This window comes from Homarus americanus, unplaced genomic scaffold (genome assembly GCF_018991925.1).
Source record: "Homarus americanus isolate GMGI-L3 unplaced genomic scaffold, GMGI_Hamer_2.0 scaffold6317, whole genome shotgun sequence".
Lineage (NCBI taxonomy): Eukaryota > Metazoa > Arthropoda > Malacostraca > Decapoda > Nephropidae > Homarus > Homarus americanus.
The window spans coordinates 11569779-11586010 of record NW_024730668.1 but is presented as its reverse complement, the minus strand read 5'-3'; the positions used below and the strand labels follow the sequence as shown (position 1 = coordinate 11586010).

At 44.0% G+C, this 16232-nt stretch overlaps 1 protein-coding gene across 1 annotated transcript in view; it reads left to right on the top strand.

Moving 5' to 3' along the window:
• Positions 1-16232, top strand: part of LOC121867235 (macrophage mannose receptor 1-like) — a 259604-nt gene that overhangs the window by 64358 nt on the left and 179014 nt on the right. The window contains exon 3 of the mRNA XM_042367087.1: positions 274-404. Within this exon, the coding sequence (XP_042223021.1) occupies positions 274-404 (131 nt within the window). The remainder of the gene's footprint in view (positions 1-273; positions 405-16232) is intronic.

Below are 16232 nucleotides of genomic sequence, written 5' to 3'. Positions count from 1 at the left end.
TGAAAGCGATCGGGTGCAGTCCCAGCCTTCTTGTGTGTTGAAGGTCAGTCATTCCTTTGAAACTCTTGTTCAGTTTTATTTGACAAATGTTCATGTTCCTGTGGCACTTTTCATTCATCCTCTTTTTCATCATCATGAATCTTAGTAGTGTCAGTAAAAAAATTGTACTTATTGCTGTAATTTCTGTAACAATTGAATACTTTATGTGCAATTCAGTATATAGAAAGTTGTACTCTATGATAAACAATTTGTAATGATAATTTTTTATTAAAGGAGTGGTTGAGCCTGGCCGTGGCGGAGGTAGGAGACATTGGTCAGTATGCCTACATGTGGGTCGGCGCCAAATACTCATCAAATGCATGGCAGTGGGTTGGAACCGGAAAACCTATCAACAGCACAGTGGTGTAGGTTTACATATATATGTGTGTGTGTGTGTGTGTGTGTGTGTGTGTGTGTATGTGTGTGTGTGTGTGTGTGTGTGTGTGTGTGTGTGTGTGTGTGTGTAAGTCGCTGCGGTTTTGTCCGAAGATTAAAATTATATTCATCGATGTCGTTTATGTAGATCATAAACAGGTGGGTCCAAGGATAGAGCCTTGTGGTACTCTACAAAGAACCTTTTACCATTTAGAATGTACTCAATTTATTACCACTTTTTGTTGCCTGTCTTCGAGCCAGTTGTTAATCCATTTTAAATTATTGCCTGTGATACCAAGTGCGTGGATCTTAGAGGTTCGTCGGGCATGGACTTTGTCAAAAGCCTTGGAAAAATCCATGTGCAAAGCATCTACTGGTTAGCCTTGGTCCACGTACTCTGTTATCGTTTCAAGGAATGTAAGTAAGCTTGTTTGGCAGGATTTTCTTTCCATGACACCGTGTTGTGATGCATTGGTAAGACTGTGCTCGGTCAGGTTTTGGATGATGGCGTCCCTCAGAATTTTTTCAGAGTTTGCATATATGTGATGTTCGACTGATGGCCTGAAGTTTTGTGCTGCACTTTGTCTGCCTTTCTTGCATACTAGGGTAACGTTGGCTGATTTCCAGTCCTTAGGCGTTTTACCTAGATTCAAGGATTTCTTGAATAAGAGTCTTAGTGGAGTGCAAATTTAGTTTGCCACATCCTTTATCACCTTGGTCTGTGCTACATCCACCCATAGGGGTTTGAATTATCTCAAGCTGGATACTTTTTCTTTTGATGATATCGTCTGTAGGTACTCTTATTATTTTATTTTTCACCCTTGAGGTATGCATTCTCTTAGGTACTGGCATGTTATATAACGTCTCTTGTGTGAACACTGATACAAAGTATTCATTTAAGGTGTCAGCTGCCTGTCTGTCATCCTCCAGGGCCACGTTGTTTTCGTCCTTTAGAGAGCCGACAGTGTCTTTGGTTTTCATTTTCCTCCTGGAGTAAGCATACAAGGATTTAGGATATTTCTTAATGCTATATATATATATATATATATATATATATATATATATATATATATATATATATATATATATATATATATATATATATATATATATATATATATATATATATATATATATATATGTAACCGGTCGGAAATGATGGAATTAATTTCTCACTTGACTAGGGGTTTATTAATTATTATTAGATGGTAACTGCAGTGGAAGCGCCCCTTGGAGAAAGCCAGAACCAGCACAAGAACACTTAAATTTACTAACAAATTGAATTCTCCGTGACCCATGGAAGGATAGCATCTGTGATTGGGATGAATGAGACACACTGTAAAATTTAAAAACTTATATTCCCTCCAACACTACAGACACAATCAAATAATGGTACACCAACATATGAGCACCTCTTAACCTGAACTTAAAACAAAACTCTGGGGAATAAAAGTTATACATGATATTGCAATTATTAGAAACTCAGACAATGCCTCATTAGACAACAATAAATTCAAAGTACTAAGAAGTGTTGCTTGAACACATGAAACAGGCCTTAACGGCTCTCAACAAAATAATATCAACCACTGAGGGAATGGAATAAAATAAGAAATTATTAATCCACCATGAATAGCCCAAAGGGCACTCAATAAAATAATATTACCCCAACAGATGCACACCTCCTAACCTAACTTAAACACTACTCTGGGGAACAAAGGTGATACCTGAGATTGAAATTATAAAGAAATATTAAATGCATTAAAGGAACTAAATCACAGTATCACTTACAACAGAAGGGAGAAAACGCATCTGAAAAACAGTTCCCTCATTCTCTGGTTTCAATTAGTGACACAAACATTAAAAAACAATACTATCAAAATTATTTAAGAAAAATTAACTACACACAGCAAGACAACATCAGTAACTGAAAAAATAGTATTAACTACACATAAAAATATTATCACTATTATTAAGAAGTTACTGAGTCCACCAATACCCGTGAACCATGCTTCCTAACCTAACACATAGATTCCACCTGCACTTCAGAGTTTTTAAGGCAAAACCAACAGGCAACCCGTAGTTTAAGGCCCAAACCAGTCTTTTCTCAACCTTGGAAAATGTACCTCTAAGTTCCACTAGACTTCTGGCCCCATTGTGTGGCCCTTATTCAATCAGCTGGCTTCACTTTACCCCCAGTACATCCATGAACGGAAGGGAGGAGCAACTACGACCTTGTACAGTTGAGAGAAGCTTTAGCTTCCCATTAGTAAAAGATTTTCACTAAACTGCTTGAAGATATGTGATATTGTGAGCCGAGGTAGAGGAAAGCTGATGACCCCAAACGATCGTCACGTCGTTAGTTGGGCACCCAGACAGCTGGTTTCACTCCAACTCTCACCATACTCAACAGCGTGGCTCAAACTCAGGTCAGTGGACGTTCATACACTAGTTTGGGGACGCTTCATACCGCTTCCACCGCTAGGCTGATACCGCCCGCTTCAGTGAGGTCTATAGAGTCCCTGTAAAACCCTCTGTTAGCTATTGTACTCACTCATTGTTTGTTCCTACCGCCCTATCTAAGCTCTGAGAAATTGAATAAAACTTACTTGTTAATACTGATATTGAATAAACGAAGGAAACCAGTTCACATGGACGTCCCTCCTGGTTACAGAGCAGAGATGGTCCTGCTAGCTTGACCTCTCTCCCAACTCTCCAAGCCAGGCTTTCTCACCCATCCACGCTTTCAAGGAGTGACTTATTTCCCAGGCGATTAACAGATTAATTAGGACGTACTCAACATTTTCAGACTAGGAAACGATCTATAATTACTTTTAATTTAATAACTGATATCAAATTTCACGCCCATATTAATTCGGTAAATTACATTTAATATCGTATAGGCCTAGTTCTAGAAACTCTCACTACGTGGGGAGCACTGTCTTCCCTCAGACGACCTTGAAACTCAGTATCTCCAATGGCGCGGCATTTGAAATTGCTTTGAAATTTCTTATTATTTATATATATATATATATATATATATATATATATAAACAACACCTCAACCCGCCAGGATTCGAACCCACTGCCCACAAGCCTATGACTGTGACGGGGAACGCTAACCGCTGGACCACCAGAATACTAAAAGCAATCCTAGACTTTATATATTTTCACACAAAGCCTGTTCAAACTGTATCGCATTCATGTGACCACCTAGGTGGTCAGAGTACACGTACCAAACCTGGCAGGGTTGATTGATTGTATGTAGAAGTCCGTGCTTTATTGGGCTAATGATATATATATATATATATCTATATATATATATATATATATATATATATATATATATATATATATATATATATATATATATATATATATATATATATATATATATATATATATATATATATATATATATTATATATATATATATATATATATATATATATATATATATATATATATATATATATATATATATATTTATATATATATATTTATTTTTATTTTTTATTTTTATGGAATTAGCCCACCCGGGCACAGGTCAAACGACCCACAACGGCGCTTGAGGGACAAAAAAATAACAAAAAGAAATTGAAATAGAGAAAGCGATGGAGGTGTTACTACACCACGAAGATGCTGGAAGGATATAATAACCGGTTATTCTCGTGTGATCGACATCCACAGAGAAACGGTGGGCACCATGGGCAAGACGTGTATTATGAGCCCACGGCCTTGCTGGTGGTACACAGGATGTCAAATCCACCGAACATTGCCTGTTAAAGTACCTGTAAAAGAGAGTGAAGCAACATTACGGGGAAGAGAAAGGGAAGAGAGATTGTCGACTAAAGGAGGAGAGTTAATAAGACGAAATGCCTTTGATTCTACCCTATCTAATAGTTGGACAGAAGAAGAGCCACCCCAGATATGAGAGCAGTACTTCAAGTTAGTACGAATGAATCCCTTGTATACTTGGAGCAACTGCTCAGGAGTGAAGTAGCTACGGCATCTGTACAGCATTCCCAACTTTCGGGAGGCAGCTTTAACTATATTAAGGATGTGTGATTTCCTGGACAGATTGGGGGAAATTGTGAGGCCTAATTTATTTATATCAGCATTTGGCAAGATGATGCGTCCTGAAATGTAATTGGTGGGAGATCGTCTAATTTACAAAGTGTAATTGGTAAATATTGAGTTTTATTACTATTTAACTTAACCAAATTTTTACCTCCCCATTCAGAGATGCTGCACAGATCCGCATAGATAGAAGTAATGATATCAGTTCTAGAAACGGATCTAGTTAGAGAGTTAGGAGGTAAGGGGAAAATGTGAAGAGTGTAGAGTAGAATCATCAGCGTAAGAATGGATAGAATTAGTTGTAGTGTGAAGTAAATCATTGATAAAAAGAAGGAAGAGAGTAGGTGAAAGAACAACCCTGTGGGACACCACTACTGATAGAAAAAGAGCGAGAGATCGATTCCTCGACAACAACTGCCATGGATCGGTTCTCAGGAAGCTAGAGATGAGAAAACAAAGTGGGGGAGAGAAACCGAAAGAGGGAAGTTTAGATAGCAAAGACTTAGGCCATAATTCGTCAAATACTTTGGAGATAAGAACATAAGAATGATAAGAAAAAGGAGTTCGCAAAGGCCGGTTGGCCCAGTAAGGAGGGTGCCCTGTCGAGAGTTTCTACCACTTCCTCTATCATCCATGAGATTCCATCATCTAGCCACCTTGTAAAGCCTTCCTCCAGCGTTCCAGCACTTAATACTACAAAGTTGCTGTTTTTTCCACTCGTCCACCAATTCTATCAGAGCCGTTAGTTCCTTCCTATATCCTCTTCCTAAACCTAAAACTTATCCAACTTAAATCCGTTGCTCCGAGTCCTAGCCTGCTCGGATATTATAAGAACTTTATCTATATCGCCTCTATTTATTCATTTCACCCACTTCGTCTTTCTCTAGGAATACAAGTTTAGTTTTCTTTAACCCATTCCTGATATGGAAGATTTTGTCGAGGGCCACGACGAAAGTTTCCCCATAATCCCTAAGAGAGGATGACCAAAGATGGGTGCAGTAGGAGAGCAGATCACCAGTAGATCTCGCCTGGCGAAAGCCATACTGGTGATCCGACAAAAGAGAAAGGCGTTCAAGGTGACGGAGAAAATGGGAGCTCAAGATAGTTTCGAAAATCTTAGAGAGGGATGAAGTTAGGGCAATGGGGCGATAGTTAGAGGGATTAGAATGGTCACCCTTCTTCGGGATGGGCTGAACCAAGGCATGCTTCCAAGAAGAAGGAAAAGTTTGGGTTTTGAGGCAGAGGCGAAAGAGGCGAGCAAGCACAGGGGCCAGGGCTTCAGCACACTCCCTCAGAACACGAGGGGGTATTCCGTCCGGTCCATGCGCCTTACTCACATCCAACCTGGATAACACACCGGCAACCCTGCGAGTGGAGATTATAGGAAAGTGCATAGGTTCAGTAGGAGGTGTAGGGGTAGGAGGGGTAGAGTGGGAATCGTCTAAGGTGGAATTAGAGGAGAATAAGGTGCCAAAGAGGTTGGCTTTCTCAGGGGGAGAGTTGGCTATAGAGTTATTGGGACGGAAGAGGGGAGGAAAAGAAGGAGTGCAGAAGTTGTTACAGATGTTTTTAGCTAAGGACCAGAAGGATTTACTAGAAGAAGAATTAGTCAGGACAGCAGTCTTTCTTTTAATAAAATTCCGCTTGGCCCTACGAAGAATAGCCTTACACACACATATATACAGGTATATATACATATATATGTATATATATATATATATATATATATATATATATATATATATATATATATATATATATATATATATATATATATATATATATATATATATTAATTCCTTAATCAAACTAGCTTCAACCAGAAGTCTTTCTGTGACACAAGATGATTTGAATACTTCTAAGCTTTTTTATTGTATTCCATGTAGCAAATGTAATGGTAATTATGTAGGACAGACAGGAAAAACATTGCAGCTCAGAATCAGACAACATAAGTACAATACCAGAACAGCATCTGAAAGCAGTGCCCTGTTCGTTCATGTTAGGAATAATAATCATCCCATTGCTTGGGAAAAAAGCTTCGAAGTATTCAAATTATATATATATATATATATATATATATATATAATCAACAACCCCACCAGCCAGGACTCGAACCCTGGACCTAATGCATGGGACCAGGGAATGCTACCGACCATACCACAAGAGCACTAAAAGCAGTTCTAGACTATGTGATATTTCACACAAAGCCTGTTCATTGAGCTGATGGCGCCGCAAACCTCTCATTGGGAAATGCTCATGCTGCTTATGTGGATGTCAGTAGCAATTTACCGAATCCAGCTGCTATGAAACACGAGGTACCATGTATACTTCATTTTTAGTCCATATAATACGCGGACTTTGAACATATATGTTATATGGACTAAAAATGAAATATATATATATATATATATATATATATATATATATATATATATATATATATATATATATATATATATATATATATATATATATATATATATATATATATATATATATATATATATATATATATATATATGTATATATATATATATTTTTTTTTTTTTAAACAAGTTATCTTCTCCCCCTTAAATATTTTCCTATTTAAATGAAACAAACGTATGTAAAGTTTCTCTGAAATAAGTTACAATTTAAAGGGAGCTCAATGGGCATTAAAACCAGAAATACCTGGTAATAGATTGTTCTTCCAGGCCCCCCTCACTTGGTGGGTGACACGTGAGTAAGAGCTGCTCAAAGGTAAGGGTATCGTGGGTATAACACTACTTATTGTTATCTGATTTAGGCCAGCATCTACTTCCGGCTATCTGGAAAGACATGCCAATGTTTAGGCACAAATTGAAGGTGGAAGTGAAGCTGCTCCTCAATCCTTGGTCAGCACATCTCTTGTCCTTTTGTATTCACCTTGGTCATCCCACGTCTCAGGATCCGTGGGCAAAAACTAACTGGACAACTCTAATTTTTCAAACAATGACCTGGAATGCTGACTGGCAAAAGACTCAAGTACTCAATCATCACCCTCCTGGTTCAAAGTCTATAAATTCAAATGTTTAATACCAATGATGACCTGTTTATCAAAAAAGGCCAAGGCTACCAGTTCTTCAGAAAGATACCACAGATGATTATACAGCTTTTCGTAGGTGGCTCTTGAGATACTGGGATTGAATAACTTATACTTCAAGAGGTCCTTAATGAAGGTCAGATCATTCATTGGAGCTGAAAGGGCGCCGGGGTCTGTAAATAAGGTGAGGCCTTTATTGTCAGCTTGAACTGACTTCTAAACATCTATATTTTGAGGGAATAAATGGTCTTTTACATCCAGCAGGCATGGCGCATTGGTTCAAGCGCCATGTAATCATCCCTTGGTTGCACTAACCTTAGCTGTGAATTTACAAAGGTCGTCTTTGACCTGGTTGAGGAACACTTGGAGGAACTTATCAGTTAAGGCTGCTTGGGAAACAACATGACCGATTTTTTCCCACTGGACTTGAAAGTGTTTGAAGAAGAGCACATCTGATCCAAAGGGTGCCCCAAACACTGCATTACAAGCACTTTTCAAAACCATCTCCACAATGTGATGGCGGAAAGCAAGGTAGAGGATGTTCGTGTTCTGGGTAATAAGTTCTATATACAGGAGCGAACACAAACACCTGTATAATGTTTTGTAGGTTCAATTTACTGGATAAGAGATATGTACACAAGGGGAGTAGCGCTCCTCAACCTGTCTGCTGGTTAACTGCTCTATAGGCGACGTATGGCAAGTGATCACTAACAGCTTCCATATGTTGCCAGGCACATTAATTAAGCATGTGGGACATGGTAATTACATTGCCACACGCTGCTAGCTAGGCTGAATAAATAATATATATAAATGGAGCACATACATAATATACACACATAATATATAATACAGCATACATAATATACATACACCTCCCTCCCTCCCTATACGCTCATAGCAAAGTCCTGAGCGGACCTTTTCTTTTGGATCCGTTCTGAGCGTCGAGGGACTAGATCACTGGGAAGGGTACGGGACTTAACACTGGTGGCGGGGTCAGCAGAAGGCATTGTTACAGGGCGGAGAAAACGGCGGTTCCTCCACCACACACGACCACTGGGTAACCGCACCTGGTAGTCCCGTGACCTACCGAGACCCATGACTACGCCTACTTTGTCCCAACGTAGGGAGGTCGGGTCCTAAACACGGAATTGGGTGCCGACACTCAACCTGGGGAGAGAACGGGCGTGGTCGTTGTAGCGGGCGACGATGTCTTGAACACATTCGGCGGCTCGGCGATCACAATTCTCTGTCTTAGCCTGCCACTCCTTGGAGAAGGATTGAGGGTGAGCAGGGACACAAGAACCTGGGCAGGGGAGCGTCCGGTGTAGTTAGGTGTGTTGCGGAGTTCAAGAAGACCCCGGTCGAAGGCCTCGCAGTCAATATTCCCAGAAGGGACCACCTTAAGGATGAGGTGCTTCAAGTATTTGACAGCAGCCTCAGCGTGGCCGTTGGACTGCTGGTAATGGGGCGATGACAACACATGCCGGACTCCCCATCGGTCAAGGAACACAGCAAAGTCCCGGCTTGTGAACTGAGGCCCTCCGTCGGTTCACAGGTGTACAGGAACGCCCACGTCACGGAAGTAGTGGCGGAACTTGCTGATGGTGGCGGCAGACGTCGTGTCATTACCGCACTTGATGACAACCGGCCAACCAGAGAGACGGTCGACGATAACAAGGAAGGACTTTCCTGACACAGAGAAAAAGTCGGCCGACACGGACTCAAAGGGGCGGGTGGGGTTGTCGTCACTCATGAAGGGTTCCTGCTGCTGGCTGGGTTGTAATACTTGGCAGGGCTCACATGCACGGACAACATTGGAGATGTCGGAGTTGATGCCGGGCCAGACCACAGTCTGTCGTGCACGTCGTTTGGTGGCCTCAGCTCCACGGTGACTGTCGTGAAGGCGAGCCAAGACGTGGGGACGTGATGCAGCAGGGACAACTACACGTGCTCCGTACAGAACAAGGTCTCCGTCGCAGTAGAGTTCATCGCTGAGTTTTCAATACGGGAGCAGGGTGTTGTGAAGATTGTAGCGGTTGCTAGGAAATCCATTCCTCACACACTCGACGAGTCAGACGTAGGAAGGGTCATCTCGGGCCGCTGTTCGAAGGTCCTCCATTGCCTTGTCGTCATCTGGTGACAGGTCCGAACGAAGGGATTGGACGGCATGTAGAGTGACCACAGTCCTGACGTAAAGAGCCAGGTCGGCGTCGAGCACATGGTCTTCTGGAGTAAGGCGGCTGACAGGAGAGCGGGATAAGGCATCAGGGATGCAGAGCTCCTTACCAGCGCGCCACACTGCTGTGAAGATGTACGCCGAGAGCTTCTCTTTCAGACGCTGGAGGCGAGGGTTCTCAACGGCGTCCAGCGTGTAGTGGTTGAGGATCGGGACAAGCGGGCGATGGTCGGTCACTAGGTGAAAGTGTTACAGGCCTATGAGGTAAAACGTGCACTTGGACATCGCCCAAGCCACAGCCAACAGCTCCAACTCAATAGTGGCGTAGCGCACCTCGGTGTCAGAGAGGAAACGTGAGCCACACTGAACGAGCCGGAACTGCCCTCCACCGTGATCCTGCAGTAACGCGTATCCCACGCCGTACAAGCGTGAGGCATCTGTCTGCAGAACCGTCGGCAAGGCTGGGTCAAACGTGGCGAGGACAGGTGGACTAGACAGGGCCTGTTTCACTTGCTGGAAGGCCTTGTCGTGGTCGGGGGTCCACAGGAATGTCCTCTTGGGGCTCATCAGGGGGCGAAGTGGTTGGGCAGCTGCGGAGATGTCCGACGAAAACTCTGCTAACTAGTTGACGAGACCGATGAAGGACCTGAAGTCGGTGAGGTTAGCAGGGGTGGGAAAATCCGTGATGGCGCGGACCTTTTCCGGGTCAGCTGCGATACCATTCCCTGAGAGGGTGTACCCACAAAAGTCAACTGAAGAGCTGGCTAGAACAAACTTGTCGGCATTTAGGGTAATGCCGTGCTTCCGGCACCTGTTGAGTACCTCATAGATACGGCAGAGGTGATCCATATAATCCTCGTCGTACATGAGTATGTCGTCGACCACTTTCACGCAGTTTGTCAGACCTTGTAGAGCCTATCACCTCGAGGACAGAAAGCGTCTCCTGTAGCGGCGAATGCCATGGGGCCACGGCAATAACTGTAACGTCCATGTGGGGTGATGAAAGTTGTGAGTGGTCGGTCTTCTTCGGCAAGCTCTATCTGCCAGTATCCACACAGGGCGTCCATCGTCGTGAAGAAGCGCGCCTTCGGGTTCACACTGCGTATAGCTGCAAAGGGCGTGGGAGAAGGGTGCGCAGGACGAGACACCTGGCTGTTGAGCTTGAAGAGGTCAGTGGTGATCCGAACACCACCTTTAAGTTTTGCGACGACAACCATAGGGTGACACCATGGGGATGGGTCATCACCGGCTGGTGCAATAATTTCTTGGGCGACCATGGAGTCCAGCTCGTTTTTGACCGCCTCGCGGAAGGCCAGGGGAACCAGTCGAGGGGTGTAAATAGCGAAGGGCTTCGCGTCGTCCCTCAAGTGGATCCTCATGCGGGGGACCTACCATCTTCTTGAGAGGCTTGGATTCCAGAGCGGACTTGGTCACCAGAACGTCGCTGAATTCCTTCAGGAAGTATTTCCGAGCATACGAAGGAGAGGTGTCACTGGCAAGAGGCAGGGGTAGGGCGGCAGCAGGGTCGTTGCTGCTCCCTTCTTGCACCCTGTTGGCGTGTTTTACCTCGAGAATAAGTTTGGGGAAGCCCTGGGAGATGATGGCCAACTCTTGACAATGTCTGTAGGACAGCAAAGGAGTCGGGACACCATTATGCACATCAATCCAGGCTTGACACGACCTGTTGCTAAAGGTGACTTGTGCTTGGAGTGAACCTAGGGCCGGGGTCATCTGTGAACCATCTGCCGTAAAGTGGAGATCCTTGGGGGGCGGTCCTAGATCACTTGGAGAGAGCCCCAAGCATTGCAAATGCTGGGGACCGATGACTGTAGCATCAGCGCCGGTGTCGGACAACATCTGAAGACGGGATGACACACTGCCATAGCTCACAATGACACTGATGTACTGGGGGACTTTGGTCCTGGGATGCGGGGGGGAGCACACATTCCTAATATGGCTCGAGCGTTGTTCAGGGTCGTCATGCTTCTGATTGGAAGACTGTGGGCGGCCCTCACTGGTGGAAGGGCGCTGCTGCTTCCGCCGACGCTGTCCCTTGGGTTTGTTGGTCAGACAACACTTGTCGTAGTAGCCCAGACGACCGCACACATTGCACTGGACGTACTTGGCTGGGCACCGTACTGTGAGTGACCAGTGGCCCTTACAGTCACAACTGTTGCAGGTAGACTCAGCAGCTGGACACACCTGTTTTCCGTGCTGCTTACCACAGTTGTTACAAAATGAACCGGGCGTGGACGTGGTGGGCGAAGGCATAGGAGCAGACTTCTTGTCCTTCTTGTACCGGGACACAGCGCGTACAACTGTAGGGGGAGCTCGGATGGCAGAGGTGGCACACCTGGCAGCCTCATAGGAGCGACATATCGTCAAAATATCCTTAAGAGAAGAGGAAGAGTCGAGGGAGGTGAGGCGTTGGACAAGCTCCTCGTCCTTAACACCCATCAGGATCACCTGCTTCAAGTGGGTCTCCTCGCACTGCTGGTGGTGGCCTAGACATATATCTACCTCTTCCGAGGCTCTCTTGAGTCGTTAAAGGCGTCAAAAGTCTCACCCTCCATCTGTCTGCAGCTAAACAATTCCCTCCTGCGCAGAGCTTCATTCTGCTGTCCTTTGATGTGCCGTTGTAGAATGTCCAGTACCTCCTCTACAGACACGCTGAATTTCCAAGGACAGGCACATACGCAGCTGGATGAGTTGTTTAGGCTGTGACAAACTCTGGAGATCCACCATTGTAGAATAATCAGTCCACCGTCGCCGCCATTTACGAAAAGTCTGGAAAGTCACATCAGGCTTCAAGATGGGCGGTGTTTGAGCTGCTGCTTTAGGTGGGGCTGGGGGGCGTGAAGGAAGCATTGATGAGGTATCTGAACCAGTCAGTACCGAGGCAGTGGTAGAGCCAGGGGCTTGGTTAACAGTGAGGCGAGATATCAAAGCTTCAAACCGTGCACTGTCTTCCAATCTCCGTTGGTGGTCTCTCTCTGCCTCTGCTTGCCTTCTGCGTTCGTCTTCTGCACGTCTTTTAGCTTTATCCTCGCGCCTTTCATCCCTCATGAACTTCATTAAAGTAATTATCTCTGGAGACAACGCTGAATATCGAGGTGAAGGGCTGCGCGATGTTGTTGGAGCTGGAGCGTCATGGTCAGCCTGGTCATCCATCTCTGCGGAGCTATCATCCGACTGACTCATCCGGGCGCTGGCTCCACGGCTACGTAAGGCACGAGACATAACTACTTCATCTGTGTACTGTGTCTTAAATCAGTGTTGACCGGTCAGCCTGTCGTATCAACAAGATCTCAGACAAAAAATTAATTAAATACACAGATAAGTAGATTATATATATAAAATATATATAAGGGAAACGCCGTGGTCAGTGTGTGTGTACGTGTGTGTGTGTTTGTGTGTCCTGGGCAGTGAGAGCAGTCTCCTCGAGCTGTGAAGGGGTGTGGAGACGACGCTCTGAGGGGGGTGGAGACGACAACTAGCAGCAGTTACCCTCCAGGCTTCGCGAGGGGAGGTGTACTCAAGTTTACTCCTTACAAATGCCCAGAACGTGCCGTGTACCTTGGGAATCCTTTAGAACAAGGTCACACATGTATGGCACGAAACACACAATGCACTAAACACTGCACAGAAAATCACTGTCACTGACACTGCCCAAAGTTGCTAAATTCTTCGAGGAGCAGCGGCAGCGGTGGTTGGTTGACACAGGGAAGGAGTCCGTAAGCCGGCTTTCCACAAACTTTGCACTTCACTCTTATAATTATCCTACTCACTGCGCCATGTTCGTGTTCTGGGTAATAAGTTCTATATACAGGAGCTAACACAAACACCTGTATAATGTTTTGTAGGTTCAATTTACTGGATAAGAAATATGTACACAAGGGGAGTAGCGCTCCTCAACCTGTCTGCTGGTCAACTGCTCTATAGGCGACGTATGGCAAGTGATCACTAACAGCTTCCATATGTCGCCAGGCACATTAATTAAGCATGTGGGACATGGTAATTACATTGCCACACGCTGCTAGCTAGGCTGAATAAATAATATATATAAATGGAGCACATACATAATATACATACATAATATATAATACAGCATACATAATATACATACAGAGGAGGTCTTGACTAAGTTTCTTATTATAATAATAATAATAATTAACGGTTTATTGAAAGAGCATGGCAGCCAGAAGGCTGAAAATATACAGTTACATAATTGGGGAATGCGTCACTTGATTGAGAAATATTATAAAATTTTTAAGGGTTCTTTTTGGCAGACCCAGATTGTATTCAACAGTGTCTTTGTTAAACGCGAGTTTGGCGAGGGCATCAACCCTGTCATGTTCTTTGAGGACTATATGTGAAAGGGGATCTACAACAGTTTGATCTTGACACCCCGGTAACAAGATATGCATATTTGTGTCTGGCTTCAGGGACAAGCGCGTGACAACTTCAGTTGAGGGTGTCAAGGGCAAGTAGTGAGGAAAGAGAATCAGTGATGATGAGACTGTCAGTGACAGTGGTCTAAAAATATTAACAGCTGTGATTATGGCAACTAATTCAGTATGTAGAGTGGATGCCCAGTTGTAAATTCTAACTCCTTTTTCAATTGTATTACCGTTAGGTTGAGTCACAACGTTAGCACTTCCAGCCCTCCCACGGGCGGTGTTAAGAAATCCATCAGTGTAGATGGTCTGTGTGATATTATCATCAGTCTGTAGTAGGGAGTGACAGTTTGGCAAAAGTTTTCAAAATCTAATTGCTTGGGTTGGATTATTTGTCTATCGGCCACGCTAATTCCGAATATGTTTGAGTTTTTTACATCATTGCATTAAAAGGTTTGTGGATACTTTTGGGTTTGGCATGAAAACGCGAAAAAACTGTAAATAATAAAGGGACTGGCAATGTAGCACAACCTGTTAAAATCAAGTTATTGAATTGGATTATTCGACTACTGTGTACACTGGTTCATAATATGCTATTGTTTTACAACTCAATGCGCTACAAATTATGCCGATATTTTTGCTGCAAGTCACCACATACGTATATTTCGAAAACCAGGGCCCAATATTACCAACGGCGTGGATAGATTCCGTGGAATGAATTCAGGACATTCCCGCTCATGGAACATGGAAGCCGATCACTGCACAGTCTTCCCTCTTTTCCATGGCGAATCTCTTGTGGTTCTTCTCACCTACACCAGTCACTATCTTGTTCTCATTGATCCTCTCATCTACCATGAGACCTCTGACCTTGAATCCCCTGAACTTTTCTTTTTTCTGTTCTCGTGACCTCTTCCTGACTCTCTCCACTTTCTTCCAGTTAGTCACTTTAGACTTGTCCCCTTCAGTTATGATGTTGTCTGCAGCTCTGATGGTGTTTGCGATGTGAGCCACTGCATCATTGGATACCTTGAACCTGTCAGCAGTTTCTCCGATCCTGTCCTCGGCTTCTTTCTCCCTTTTCCTTTTCTCTGATCTTGCTCTCCTGTCGACCATAGCCTTGAACTCATTGTCATTGACATCCTTATAATCACTATCTTCTTCCTGAGCACTGTCATCCACTGCCGACACTTTACACGACATCCTCTCCATCTCCTCCTTACTCTTTGACCTCATCTTCTCAGTTTTCCTCTCTTCCTCAGCCCTTTCTTTGCCCTCTTCGCTTCCTTCTCCCTCTCTTCTTTCAGCTTGGCAGTCACAATTTTGTCAACGCCATCAATGCAGCCCTCCCTTCCCGGTTTCCTCTGGGCTGCCAGGAAGCTTTTCTCTCGTTCGTGCACTTTGCTGTCGTCTGCCACATCAAACAACTTCTCAGCTATATCCTCGAACCTCATCTTCAGCTTCCCGTTCTTCGTTTTCTTCCTTTTCTGTTTCTGTCCATTTCCCTTCATCATCATCGTCTCCCTCCGCATCCTCCACAGGTCGTGGACTCTCATTTTCACCCTGATTTCAGAGATAGTGGGGACAGTGGCCTTCCTATACACATCCAGTACCTTCTCAGTCACCTTGTTGGTGGCATCCATATAATCAAAAGCATTTGTTCTTCTCCTTAACCTCTCGTTTTCTGCTTCATAAGCCAGGGCACTTCCAACTTCCTTGTTCAGAGGCAACTTGTTAGATGGCAGAGGCATCCGAACCCCGAACACCTTATCGTTACCCTGGCGCAGCTGAGTGTTGCTAATCTTAGGACGACCCATCTTGGTGGCGGCCCTTTGAACTAACTGCAAAACAACACAGAAAAAACAACTTTCAGCACTTCAATATCACCACCTATTGAACAATATTTTATTCAAAAGTACGGACTGAGATTTTGTCCTTAACTGTCCAAGTCAAGCTACTTGGGCTGAATTCGTTGATCAGTCCTGGGACGAATATTACCAACGGCGTGAATAGATTCCGTGGAATAAATTCAGGGCATTCCCGTCCAGGGAGCCTCAACAAACTCTGTAAATATTGCCATTGGCCTGCCATTGGCACATATACGGAGTTT